General features: G+C 36.9%; 2 protein-coding genes across 2 annotated transcripts; both read left to right on the top strand.

The window, feature by feature from the left end:
- The first annotated feature begins 5,000 nt into the window (after nucleotides 1–5,000).
- LOC136818293 (uncharacterized) lies at nucleotides 5,001–6,842 on the top strand. Its single transcript, XM_067074674.1, has one exon. The coding sequence runs from the start codon at nucleotides 5,001–5,003 to the stop codon at nucleotides 6,840–6,842; it is 1,842 nt and encodes a 613-aa protein (XP_066930775.1).
- Nucleotides 6,843–10,257: 3,415 nt separating this feature from the next.
- On the top strand, nucleotides 10,258–11,583 carry LOC136818292 (uncharacterized protein KIAA1958-like). The gene has a single exon (XM_067074673.1). It carries the CDS (start codon nucleotides 10,258–10,260, stop codon nucleotides 11,581–11,583), a length of 1,326 nt encoding a protein of 441 aa, XP_066930774.1.
- Nucleotides 11,584–13,403: the final 1,820 nt, after the last annotated feature.

The following is a 13,403-nucleotide window of genomic DNA, read 5'->3' as shown; positions in this document are numbered from 1 at the left end:
AGGGAAATACTGAGAATCCGTGAAATTCCAGCCAAAAAAAGCCAAAATCAGGAAATAAATATTTTTTGTAGGCTCAAGCAATGCTTGACATATGCTTAATTTTTCTCCATATCTGAGCCTAGATATGCTTATAAGTGCAATGCTTATAAAAAACAAACATGTAATCAATCAAAAAAACCCCTTTGCACAAGCTGCTGCACACGGGAAGCTTTATTGCGACCATAGTATAAGAAAGCCGCGGCTGGAACATGTACCGCATTGTCTTCTCAGTTAATTGCTGTTCCATCTCTGTCTCCGAGCTTTATAAGAACATCAAGATTGTCAGTCTATTATTGGTAGATAGTTTTTGAAATTTTTCTCTTATTTTCCTTCACAAGAAGATTTTTTATTTCTAGATATCTTTGAATCTGTACACAATGAAACACTTTAACTGATTTTGGACATATTTTAGGGGTATTTTGTGGAAACGATAGTTTTCCGCCAAAATTAAAATTATAAGAACTACATTCAAGATAACAACTTTCCTGTCAGTTTGAATGATAAATTTTGAAGGTGCTGGCTTGAAATTTTCACAGAATTTTCTTGATGTACTATTTCATTGATTTCTAGAAAGATTTCACTGAAATATTGTGAAGGCATTTCGAGGCACCTTATTAATTTTTTAGTTCTTTCAGCCCAGCCATTTTGTGCTTGTTTAAATTTCTTATTGTTGATCTTTCCTGCACAATGATATTATAATGCAAGTGTATTATCAAGGGCATATCATTAATGTCTAAAACGCACTGCGAAGTAAGTATTAACTACAAACTAATAAAGTTTACCATTAAAGGCTGCGTTTAGACCAACTGGCATTTGTAATTTGGCATTTGCTCATGAGTGAGTCGATTTTAATAGCTTTTCCATTGTATTTTCTGTCATGGCATTTAAGGAATCGTCTTTTTAGAGTCATTACTGAAAAGGTGATTCCCTCAAGTTCAACTTTGACAGATCAAACAATGAAAAGCATGGAATCTCTCAAAAACTGCAGTCATTAAGACTGAAACTTTTTGCCGTAGGGCTAGGCTATGGCAAATCTTGCAAATTTTACAATCTATAGAAAGAACTGAATAAAAAACGTGCAAATACTTTAAAAAAACAAAAATTTCATTTTTTCTCTTTGTTTTGGTTCCTTTGTTTGATTTGAAATGCCAGAAAAAGGGATTCCTTTGCTCAAAATGGCATTTCAAATGCCAACGAAATGCCAACACGCTGGCATCATTAGGCATTTGACAAACCGAACAATTGCGCGGAACAATAGAATTCAAAAGAATACTGCAAGCAATTATAAATGCCAGGCTGGTCTAAACGCAGCCAAAGATGCTACACTACTTATTTCTTGATCAACAAATAGTCATCAAATACGACAGAGATAGAACAGTAGAAATTCAAATGTTATCATTCCAGCCGCGGCTTTCTTATACTATGTTGCGACATACTAGTAGTGGCCTCTACTACTAGTTTTGTCCGCAAAGGACAACTGTCATGGCGGCTTGAAGGTATCTGATTTTTAATTTTTTTTATTAATCTCATTTTAAAAAAGTTCTCTAGCGTTTTTTTTTTCGTACCTTTGCAGGGAAAAAACTTTGAAAGTAAGGTTAGAATACCGAGCCGCATACATTTTAGCCTAGTTAACTAAGCCCGTATTCACAAGGCTAGGACACACGGCTTATGGCAATATAGTGTTTTTATTATATTTATTACATTTTTTATATTTACGGATTTTAAGTTTGCCTTGGAATACTGGCTTAGGGAAAGGGCGCGTTCATAATATGAACGCAGGATTCGGCGAGCTTCTGATTGGTCAGAGTGGGTCACGTGGTAAAAAATCGGGAGTTTTCGTGAGCGATAGAAGTTTATAATTATTTTATCAGAAAACGAGTAGAAGAGGTTAGAATGCAAGATGTTTCTTCGAATATATTATGATGTGAGACTATTACCATGAGAGAGCCGAGAGATATATTTGGAATACTGTATCAGAAATAGTTTTCAAGACCTGATCCCGACCTGATAGTGCTTCTCTTGTTTTTGGGAAGAATTGAACTGATGAAGAAAAAAGAATGCTATTCGTCGTAAAGATAGCAAAAGATGCTTGTTTCCAGAATGGCAAAAAATAAAGTAAAGATTTGTGATTGAACTTTGACTATCGTACACGTTTTTTTTTTATAAGAACAAACTATATAAGAACATAAGGCTTCAAGGCCCAAAAATTTAAGAACATTCTAAGAACATTCTAAGGCTTTGGAGACTTAAAAGCATGCATTTTCTTAAGAAATTACATCAAAATGCTCAAAAAAAGCTGAAAATAAGAACATTTTAAGAACATTTTTAGGCTTCAAATCCAAAAAACTAAGAACATCCGAAGGCTTCGAAAATTTTTGACGTTCTTATAAAAAAAAAAACGTGTATGTGGCAATATATAAGAGAGAGTACATGTACAGATCCTATGCTGTATTTCTGTATTCTGATTGGATTGCATGACATGATATTGTATTATACTGTAATGGATAGATGATAGACAGTTCTTGGTTTTTGACTGGTTGTGGTTTCTTATTGTTTTATGAATTTGAGACTTTGTGCTCGATTTTATAGACAATGACATCTTTCGTTTTCGAAGAACATAAAACTGTCGGTGCTTATTTTCAGTGACAGCTATACGAATTCAAGACTCAAGAAAATGGTTTTTTTTGGGGGGGATTGATTACATTGTTTTGTATACGGTATTTTAGCCTGCTAGTCTAAAGTAATTTTTATTTATTTTGTTGAAGGTTATTTTTAAGATGAGCTTTGTAAAAATCATACAATTATCACTCAAGAAACGAATTTGTCTCTTGTTGACTGTTCCATAAAACACGAACATAACTTTTTGAAAAAAATAAACAAATTTTTCCTTCACTCTCCATCTCCATCGGCACACTTTACAATAGAATTTCATTTTATATTTTACAAAAGGAGCGCATAAACTGTAAGACGGAATTAAGTCAACGACGAATAATTATGCAAATTATGTGAGTTTACGTTATCCCTCGCTGCGAAATTTGAATTGTCGTTGTTGTCAGTTGATAAGCTACCGAGTTTACTGTCCCTAAGCTAGTTATTCAGTCACAACTTAGCCATCAGATTTATCCAAGTGACTGAATCAAACTAAAGTCTGTCCAGATATAATTGGCAGTGGAAACAAGAATGCCTGTAACTTTTGATAGTCAAACATAATTATGGAAATTTTTTTTGCTTGTTTTAGAGAATCAAAAGCGCTATATTTGAATGTATTTTTGGTTGAAAAATTCGCGATTTTTAGCGTTTAAATTTGCGATCGTAAAAATTGACCTTTTTTTCTACTTATGCAATAACGTTCAAGAAAAATTTTTTATACACAGCACAGATCTTTGCAAAACTGTTACCGCAAGAGCTAAAAGTAATAGACATTAGACTTTAGTGTCTTGGTGTCACTGTGGTATGAAAATCTTTTGGAGACACGTGGTGGCAAGGTGGCTTTTTTATGGTTGATGTTTGAAAATTTCCGCTGTCAAGATTCAATTTTTTATACACAGCACATTTTTGGCATCTTGAAACGTCATAACAACATATAATTGGCAATTAAATAGAAGAATGTGACTCTCACAGGAAAATTTTAAGTCTCTTTTGAGAATTGGATGAGTGATTTTCGATAAAAAACGCAATCAATATCTTTCGAAAAATCTTTAATCAGGGAAGGAGAGTGAATAATAATATCATTACTGCGGACATAGCTAGAACATGAGCAGAAATCAGCAAAAATCAGGTATTTGTATATCCAGTGCATAATAAATCCTTGCCCTACTCTCGGGTTAATAGCCGGGGGGGGGGGGGTTTGGAATAAGCAGCAGGGGGTTGGAAAAAATCTCAAAACTTAATAAGAGAGTGGGGTGTCGCAATGAATGTCCTGGGTGGAGAATTATCGAAAAATTAACCAGCGGGGGTGGACGCTCATTAGATACCCGAAGGTAATTCTTCTGTATTAACCTCTTTTTTCAAAAAATTTCCAGAGAGTAGGTATATTATTGATTTACTTGTATTATCTGCACACCAGAGGTCGAGGCTTTGCCCACTTGCTGACCTTCTCATGCCAACTCGTTAGTACTGTTTTGTTGTGTTGTGTCTTCCCTATTTCGCTGGTCTGCCATGCCTTGTAGTTTGGAACTCACTTTTCGGCAAACATTTCTTTACAAAGCTTTTATCTGGTACCTTTGCAACATGAACAAACCAGAACAAACATCATTACATATCATTTTTAATGATTTGGGCAATCTATGTTTGAAGTTTGGCTCTTCTACACGATCCTGAAGTCTAGCTCCCAGTATGGCGCGGATGTAGTTGTTTTCAAAAACTGACAGCTTGTGTTCATCTAGTTTTGTCAGACACCAAGTTTCCGCACCGTAAAAGGCGATTGGGAAAACGAACGCTTTGTTCAATGGAATTTTCAGAGCGATAGAAACATTTATCCTCGATCAGATGTTCTGCTTTAGCTTCCCAAACGCAATATTTGCAAGTGATATTCGCTTTTTGGTGTCTGCTGAGGTGCTGGAACATTTGGTCCGAGGAAGATGAAATCTTAAACAATCTGGAAAATGTGTTTTTATCGATTGAAATGCATTGCATTTTCAAGCTTAAATTTTCATGAAGTTGGTTTGTTGAGCAGTTTGTTAGTTGGTTTTTGGTACCGAAAAAAATCTTATCTACGGAATAAGTTATATTTGAAAAAGTTATGCACTGAAGAATGTAAAAACATCGATGCACTCCTAGCAAGTCGCCTGATACCACTAAACAAAAACCCAGGACTCAGGCCGATCGGTGTTGGAGAAATCCTCCGAAGAATTGTCGGTAAAGCTGTTGTCGCTACCACTCGCGATCATATCACTAAATCAGTCACGTCTCTCCAAGTTTGTGCCGGACAGGAAGGTGGCTGTGAGGCTGCCATCCATGCCATGAAATCAATTTATGACGACGAGGAGACTGAAGCCGTCCTGCTAATTGACGCAAGCAACGCATTCAATGCAGTAAACCGAAAAGCCTTCCTACACAACATCAAAGTCGTCTGTCCGGAAGTCTCAGGATTTGTTTCGAACTGCTATTCAAACCCAGCTCGTCTTTTTGTTATTGGAGGCTTCGAGCTGCTCTCACAAGAAGGTACGACTCAAGGAGACCCGATCGCCATGGCAGTTTATGCAATCGCCACGATACCTCTGCTACTGATGGTGATAAATGCAACGTCAGAGAGCCATCTGGATCAAACGAAAGCTGAAGCCTACGCTGACGATTTTTCTGCTGCAGGCAAGATCAGTGGTATCAGATGTTGGTGGAATAATCTGTGCAGACTCGGTCCATTGTTCGGATACTATCCCGAAGAAAAGAAATCTTGGCTGATCGTCAAACCAGGTCAACGTTCGAAAGCTGAAGTCGAATTTCGTGATACCAACATCAACATTACTACAGAAGGCAAACGTCACCTTGGTGCTGCTCTCGGGCCAAATTCATTCCGAGATACATACGTTGACGAAAAGATCAAAACTCTATGTGATGAGCTCCTTATACTTTCGAAAATAGCTCTCATAGAACCACAATGTGCGTACGCCTGTTTTGTAAGTGGATTCAAGAGCAAGCTTACATTCTTGATGAGAACAATACCAGACATATCTGATAACATGGTTCCGCTGGACAACATAATCATAACAAAATTCATTCCAGCAATCACTGGTGGCATTTCAGTCAACGAGGAAGAGAGATTACTGCTATCGTTGCCAGCGAGAGATGGGGGTCTTGCAATTCCAATCTTCAGTGAACTGTGTCAGCATGAATATAAGAACTCTAAACTCATCACATCCAATCTATCCGAGACAATCATAAGCCAAGAATATGCGTATAAACTTGATCCTCGACTGCCTACAAAGAAAAACGAAATCAAGAAAGAAAAGAGGGAACGAAATAGCAACATCGTTCTTCACCTCACAACGACCCTCCAAAGAAATCAAGTCCAGCTGATGGAGCTCAATCGACAACACGGAGCCTCAGCATGGCTCACGACTTTGCCTGTTCAAAACGAAGGATACACTCTCAACAAGCAATGTTTCGTTGACTTAATCCGAATCCGTTACGGGTGGGCATTACAACGTACACCTTCCCATTGCGAATGTGGAGCTCCGTTCTCGCTCGAACATGCCATGACGTGCAAAAAAGGGGGTTTCGTATCAATGAGGCACAACGAGATCCGCGACTTCATAGCAAACCAGCTATCAAAGGTTTGCCGAGATGTCCAGAAAGAACCTACCCTACAGCCGTTAGTAGGTACTGAAACTCTACCGAAATCTACCAACACATCTCGTGAAGCCAGACTCGATGTATCAGCAAGAGGATTTTGGGTGACCGGCCAGAAAGCATTTTTTGATGTAAGGGTTTTCAACCCATTAGCGAAGAGGTACGCCACTCAAGATCCGACGCGAAGTTACGTCGTAAATGAAAATGATAAAAAACGAGAGTACAACGAACGAGTTCTTCAAATTGAGCACGGCTCATTCACTCCCCTCGTATTTGCAGCAACCGGTGGAACTGGTCGAGAATGTCTAAAATTTATTAAGAGACTCTCAGATATGATTTCAAACAAAGAACGATCACGATATTCAGAGACTGTTTCGTGGTTTTTTCGCAAACTGAACTTTATGCTCATTAGAGCAATACATACGTGTTTTCGTGGTAGTAGAACCACACAGAACTTTTCTTCGGCGATTTATGATGTCGGTGTCACTGAGGCATTGACAAATATTCGTCAATAATTTTGAAAATTTTCTATATGACTAATTGATTTATTTATATATAAAAAAAAATAAAATAGGGCAACCTAGATTTGTTTTATACTATAGCGTGCCGGGAAAGCCTCCGGAGTTATTTGATTGTAATAGGCTAATGCTACATTTGAAAAATAACGTATACTCTTTTAGATAAGTTATATTTGAAGATAAAACCTTATGTTTTCGCTTCTTTGACATGTTTAAACTGCTTTTGAAAAAATGTTTGATTTTTACCGAGGTTAGGGCTTTGAAAGGTGGGAAATACTCTTCTTCGACAAACTCTTCGTTTTCTTCTTCATTTAATTTTTTCATTTTCATTTTTCATTTTTCTATTTTTAAATTCTAAAAAGGTAGGACATATAAAAAAGTTATACGTTAATCTTTTTAAAATGCAGAAATTGCCATTTAAGTTGGTGTACATAACGGAGGCATCTCAATTACTCGAAATATCCTGAGGGGCCACCATGGTTGGCCCCGAAGGGAGAAAATTTTGAAGATCAGGTACTCGAGACCCTAAAATACAAGCTATTCTGAATTCTCTGAGTTTGAAATTTTCCTATAAACCTATATTTTTCAGGTTTCCCAGGGTCTGTCAAAGCTCTGTGTATGTAATTCAGTGCCGTAGGAAGCATTTTGATATTGGGGGGGCTGAAGTTTAGTGACACCTCGAGGGCCAACCATGGTTTGGCCCGAGGGGGGAAATTTTGAAAATTTGAGCTCTAGATTGCTTAAAGATACACTCAAAACATGCACATAAAGACAATTATGACAAATTAAAAAAGAAAAACTTTGCATTTTGCAAAATAACCATTTTTGAAAAAATTATTGGGGGGGCATAGCCCCCCTTGCCCCCCCCAGTTGCTACGGCACTGTGTAATTTATAAGATATTAGTAGAGACTAAGGAGGCACAACCATGGTTTGCGCCGACGGGAGAAAATTTCGATGTTTTTCACCACCATTTTAGCTAAAAGACACTTTGTTTTGACAAATTTCTTTCTAAAAAGTACTTTTTCAAACCACTCTGATGAGCTGTGAGAGCCACTAATCTACTTCCCTCACCTAGCTCAATGCTACAAACCAAAAGGGCAAGGCGACCGATGATGCCCAAATAATGTTAGTATGACGTGTACATATATCCAATAAAAGAAATTCAGAGTTGTCGGCCGTCAGGCCGAAAAATTTTTGAAATCTTGAAACGTAAAACTATGAAATTAGACTTCCTACATTTTCTCTCGAGTTGCCCAAAAGATTTGGAACCCCCCCCTAAACCCTCAAAAAAAAATTGAAACCCCCCCCTAAACCCTCGAAAAAATTTTGGAACCCCCCCCCCCCTAGAATCCTCCACCCCCCCTAGTAGTTACTTTCTGACCACTCCCTAAACTGGTGTATACAGGATGGACTATGAGGCAGTTCTGCTTTAAAATATTTTCCGTAAGAAATTCGAATTTAGTGCTCATCTCCTCACTTACTACAATTAAAATCACTTTTAAAAGTTGCATTTTTTCTAAGGTATGACTAGTGAAACAGTAACAATTCGGTTTTAAAGTACACCCCAGCCCCACTGGAAGAATTTGGCAAAGATTTCGTCCCCGGTGGGAAAATACCCTGGAATTTCAGCCCCACTGGGAAATTGACTTTGATTTCATCCCCATTCGGAATTATATACTTAAAAATTGCTCTCCAAAACCATCATTTTTTAAGTTTAACCTTGGAACAATTGAATTTTAACCCCATCGGGATTTCGATAGGAATTTTTATCCCCACTGAGTAAAAAATTCTACCGGGGCTGTGAGACAGGGGTGCTAGAAGTAGACACTGTTGCAATTTGAGCTTTACTGCATGACTTTGAATTGAATTTACCGCCGAAAAATTATTTATATGCTCTTACTCTCGCGTACCTAATAGCCGTCCCCCCCGCTAATTAATTTTTCGAAAATTTTCGAAAATTTTCCACCCAGGACATTCTTATTCCAATCCCCCGCTTATCAGGCTGCTGGCATCCACTAACGGATTCGTGCTCCTTATATAGAGGATGCTTAATAAGCGATATTTACTTTGTCCAGAGATTTGCCGCCTTTAGCCGATATACGGCTAAAGACATTTTTAGCTGGCGAGTGTCTACAAATGTAACATTACGTAATGTTTAAATTTTCTGTGAGGCACCAAATCATAGATTGGAAAATATATTTGGATTTCGAAAAAGAAGTAGGCGGAAGGAAGTTTGCTTTTTTTTCTTCCTCCTTTCTTGTTTAATATGGAGATTTTGTAAAAGATGAGAAATTAGATTTATTGAATTTAAGTGCCCTGATGTATCTTCTGTGTGCACCAACAAAATTTTGCTTCATAAAACTAGATTTTGATGCTTGAATTTGGACTTGTATGAGAGTATAGTTTTTAACCACACTGGATTTGTTGATCACTTTGGCTCCAGATAATTGTTTTATCAGTTCTACAGATATGTTATAGATTATTTCAAGGTATTTCAGTTATGTATATATACAGTACATTTTGAGGGTTATATTGAATATTTCTGACATTACTTCTTTATGATTCTACAAAAGGGAGTGTTATTGTCCCCTTGATAATATTAAAACAAACCAAAGAACTTTTCTTCAGCTTTGGCATTTCACTTTTTAATACTGTGTGACCTTTGTGTTTATCTTTTTCATGTACTTGGCTTCAATTCTTTTGAAGAAATTGGAGTGTTTTTGGTTTTTTCTTTCACTTTTTTGTTCATATTTGCATTTTTGAGCTTCGACCGAAGAGCTGAAGGAAAAGATAAATTTACAGACCAGATATCTTATAAAAGCGAAAGTCAAAAATAATCTACAGACTGTACAAAATCCGCGCATCAGATTGTTTTTTACGTTTCTTTCTGTTTTGTTTTTCTGGTCTGGGATTCGAATTTGAATGTAAACATTTTATTGAAAACGTTCGAAACGATCGTTTTTGCGTGCACATCAATTTCAACCAAATTATTAACTCGCCAAGATTCTGTAAAATGCACCGAATTAAAAAAAAAAACGAACCAGAAAGCGGTTGGTAGATCATTAAGCAGACCTATACTACCTAAGGTTTTGTAGAGGTCTGCGATTCAGACTACCCGCTTATTATTGATTTTTGGAAAAATGTTTTTGAAAGTTCCCTCTTTTGTCCTAATATTCAGCTTTATTGCCGACCCAAAAAAATATAAGCATTTTGATTGGCTAAGAGCATCGAAATAATTGCGATATTTGATATTTGCACACTGTGAAAATATGACCGCGTCGACTTTTGGGGGACTGGGTACGCGGGCAACTAAAACCAAAACAAAAACGTTCGAAAATAAGATCAAAACAAAAACAAAGCGAGAAAATTTTTTTTGGCTGTTCGGAGATCTTTTGAGAAAAAACAAACAAAATGAATCGTTTTGATAGCTGCAACAATGATAATATCCAGCAATTTATTGACAAATCGAAAAATCAAAATACGACTAAAGCAACCAGTTTGTCGAAGAGAACATACGATGCTTGGGCTAACGAACGGAACCAAACAAAGGACATTGAACTTTTAAATCCTGTCGATCTCGACTCGTTGTTGCAACGGTTCTTCGCTGAAATCAAGAAGCAGAATGGAAAGGATTACGAGCCTGGTTCACTTGCAAGCTTACAATCTGGAATCGATCGCTATCTGAGGGAGAAACGCTATCAGTATTCTATAATAAATGACATTGAATTCTCTAGTTCCAGGGCTGTTCTTAAAGGAAAAGCTCGACTCCTTAGGGAACAAGGAATGGGGAAAAGACCAAACAAGGCTGCCAGTTTAACAAAAGCAGAGGAAGAAATTCTTTGGGAATGTGGTCAGCTTGGAACTGAAAGCCCTTCTTCGTTGATCAATACAATTTGGTGGCAGTTTTCAATGCATTTTGGGCTCAGAGGTCGTCAAGAACACCACATTATGAAAGTTGAAGATTTTACTTGGAAATTGGACGAAGATGGAAATGAGTTCCTCACCTTTTCGGAAAGTTTCTCCAAAACCAGGCAAAATGGTCTTCGTGAAGTTCATCGTGTAGCTCAGCCAAAAATGTTTGCTAACGGTTCGTCTCGTTGTCCTTTGATGATTTACAAAACGTATCTTTCGAAACGTCCTCTTTCACTTCGACACTCAGGTCCATTGTATCTGTCCATCAACCATAAAACAACCACGAATGTCTGGTTCAAAAACCAAAAAATGGGCCAAAACACGATTGATACGATTATGAAGCGTATGGTAGAGAGTTCTACTCTTTCTACAACAACAACAAAGAAACTATCAAATCATACGGTGAGGAAGACTGGAATCAAACGAATGAAAGCAAACTCCATTCCACGTTCGGAAATTATCACAGTCACTGGACATAAGAGTGAAGCAGGGCTGGATCCTTATGATAGTGGGGACGAGGTTGAACAACGAAGAATTTCTCATGCCATCGATAACGTTCCCTGTTCCTCGCGATCAAATCCACATCAAAATTGGGTCGTACCTGCAAATAACCACAGTGTCCAAAATCCTACTTTCAGTTTTTTTGATCAGCATCAACAAGTTTTGTGTCCACGCACCTCAGCTTTTAATTTTAGTAACTGCACAGTCAATTTTTATAATCAATCACAGGCACAGACACCATCCAAAGCTCCTTGTTCACCACCACGACCAAAAAAACGCAGATACATTATTTATTCAGACTCAGATTCTTCTCAAGAAAATTAACATTTTGGTTTACTTTTCCACGTCTTGACTCGTCGAAGTCTGTTTTGGTACTAAATGTTTTGACACGTATTGGAATTTATTTTTGACAAATAGTATGTTTACAAGATATTGAAACAATGAGCATAAATTATGTCTACTTTTTCTTTTGTCTCATCCTTTTGTTTTGCAACATTTTGAATCGTCATTCAAAAAAAAAAAAGATTTTGTTTGAAAAAAAGACTTTTTTTTCTCTTTGTTTGAGTGAAGGTTCTTTTGTTATCAAATCAAAACATTCGAAAATTTGAAAAATCAAAATAAAAACATTCGAAACTTGCCTCCCTCTGAGAAAACCCTTAGGAACGTGACTGTTTTGGACAAAAAAATGTATAGGTTTTTCTATAAACAAGCCTTTCGACAATGATTCTTGAGAAAACATTTTTTTGGGTCGACAATAAATTAGTTATCACATGATTTCTCGTGCAATACTCAAATATTTTACTCGTTCCGAGATTTTACCGCATGATCCACCGGACGAGGTTGAACAACGAAGAATTTCTCATGCCATCGATAACGTTCCCTGTTCCTCGCGATCAAATCCACATCAAAATTGGGTCGTACCTGCAAATAACCACAGTGTCCAAAATCCTACTTTCAGTTTTTTTGATCAGCATCAACAAGTTTTGTGTCCACGCACCTCAGCTTTTAATTTTAGTAACTGCACAGTCAATTTTTATAATCAATCACAGGCACAGACACCATCCAAAGCTCCTTGTTCACCACCACGACCAAAAAAAACGCAGATACATTATTTATTCAGACTCAGATTCTTCTCAAGAAAATTAACATTTTGGTTTACTTTTCCACGTCTTGACTCGTCGAAGTCTGTTTTGGTACTAAATGTTTTGACACGTATTGGAATTTATTTTTGACAAATAGTATGTTTACAAGATATTGAAACAATGAGCATAAATTATGTCTACTTTTTCTTTTGTCTCATCCTTTTGTTTTGCAACATTTTGAATCGTCATTCAAAAAAAAAAAGATTTTGTTTGAAAAAAAGACTTTTTTTTCTCTTTGTTTGAGTGAAGGTTCTTTTGTTATCAAATCAAAACATTCGAAAATTTGAAAAATCAAAATAAAAACATTCGAAACTTGCCTCCCTCTGAGAAAACCCTTAGGAACGTGACTGTTTTGGACAAAAAAATGTATAGGTTTTTCTATAAACAAGCCTTTCGACAATGATTCTTGAGAAAACATTTTTTTGGGTCGACAATAAATTAGTTATCACATGATTTCTCGTGCAATACTCAAATATTTTACTCGTTCCGAGATTTTACCGATATTTTTCCTCGCCTAAAGGCTCGGAAAAATATTACGGAAAAATCTCGGTACTCGTAAAATATTTCTCGTATTGCACTCGAAGTCATGCGATAACTAGTACGAAGGGTCGCCCTATTGTAGATTTTTACTAGTATTAGGATACGCAGATTTTTACTTCGGCAATGTCTCAGTTTTTTCCTACATATCTTTTTCCCGCGTCATGCAGGGGAGTTAATTTTCCTTAAAGAAGATTCTCATACATACCTTGCTTATCCATTCCAAATTTGGAAGTGTTTGATGAATTCCCTTTGAATTAGAGCAGCTCTTAGATTTGGTGACAAAAGTTTATAGAGCGGCTACACCACTCTGCTTTTTCTAACGTTACAAACTTTTGCAACATGGCAGAGGTGCATTATGAAACGAGGCAAGGTCTTAAAGATAGTAAGATACGCGCAGAATTTCGTAAAAAAAATCTGAATTGGTACGAATGCTGCGCGGAACCTCATGAGACCATTGGGGAG

The sequence above is a fragment of the Clytia hemisphaerica genome, unplaced genomic scaffold (genome assembly GCF_902728285.1).
Source record: "Clytia hemisphaerica strain Z4C2 unplaced genomic scaffold, Clytia hemisphaerica genome assembly, whole genome shotgun sequence".
Lineage (NCBI taxonomy): Eukaryota > Metazoa > Cnidaria > Hydrozoa > Leptothecata > Clytiidae > Clytia > Clytia hemisphaerica.
This window is presented reverse-complemented; position numbering and strand designations above follow the sequence as displayed.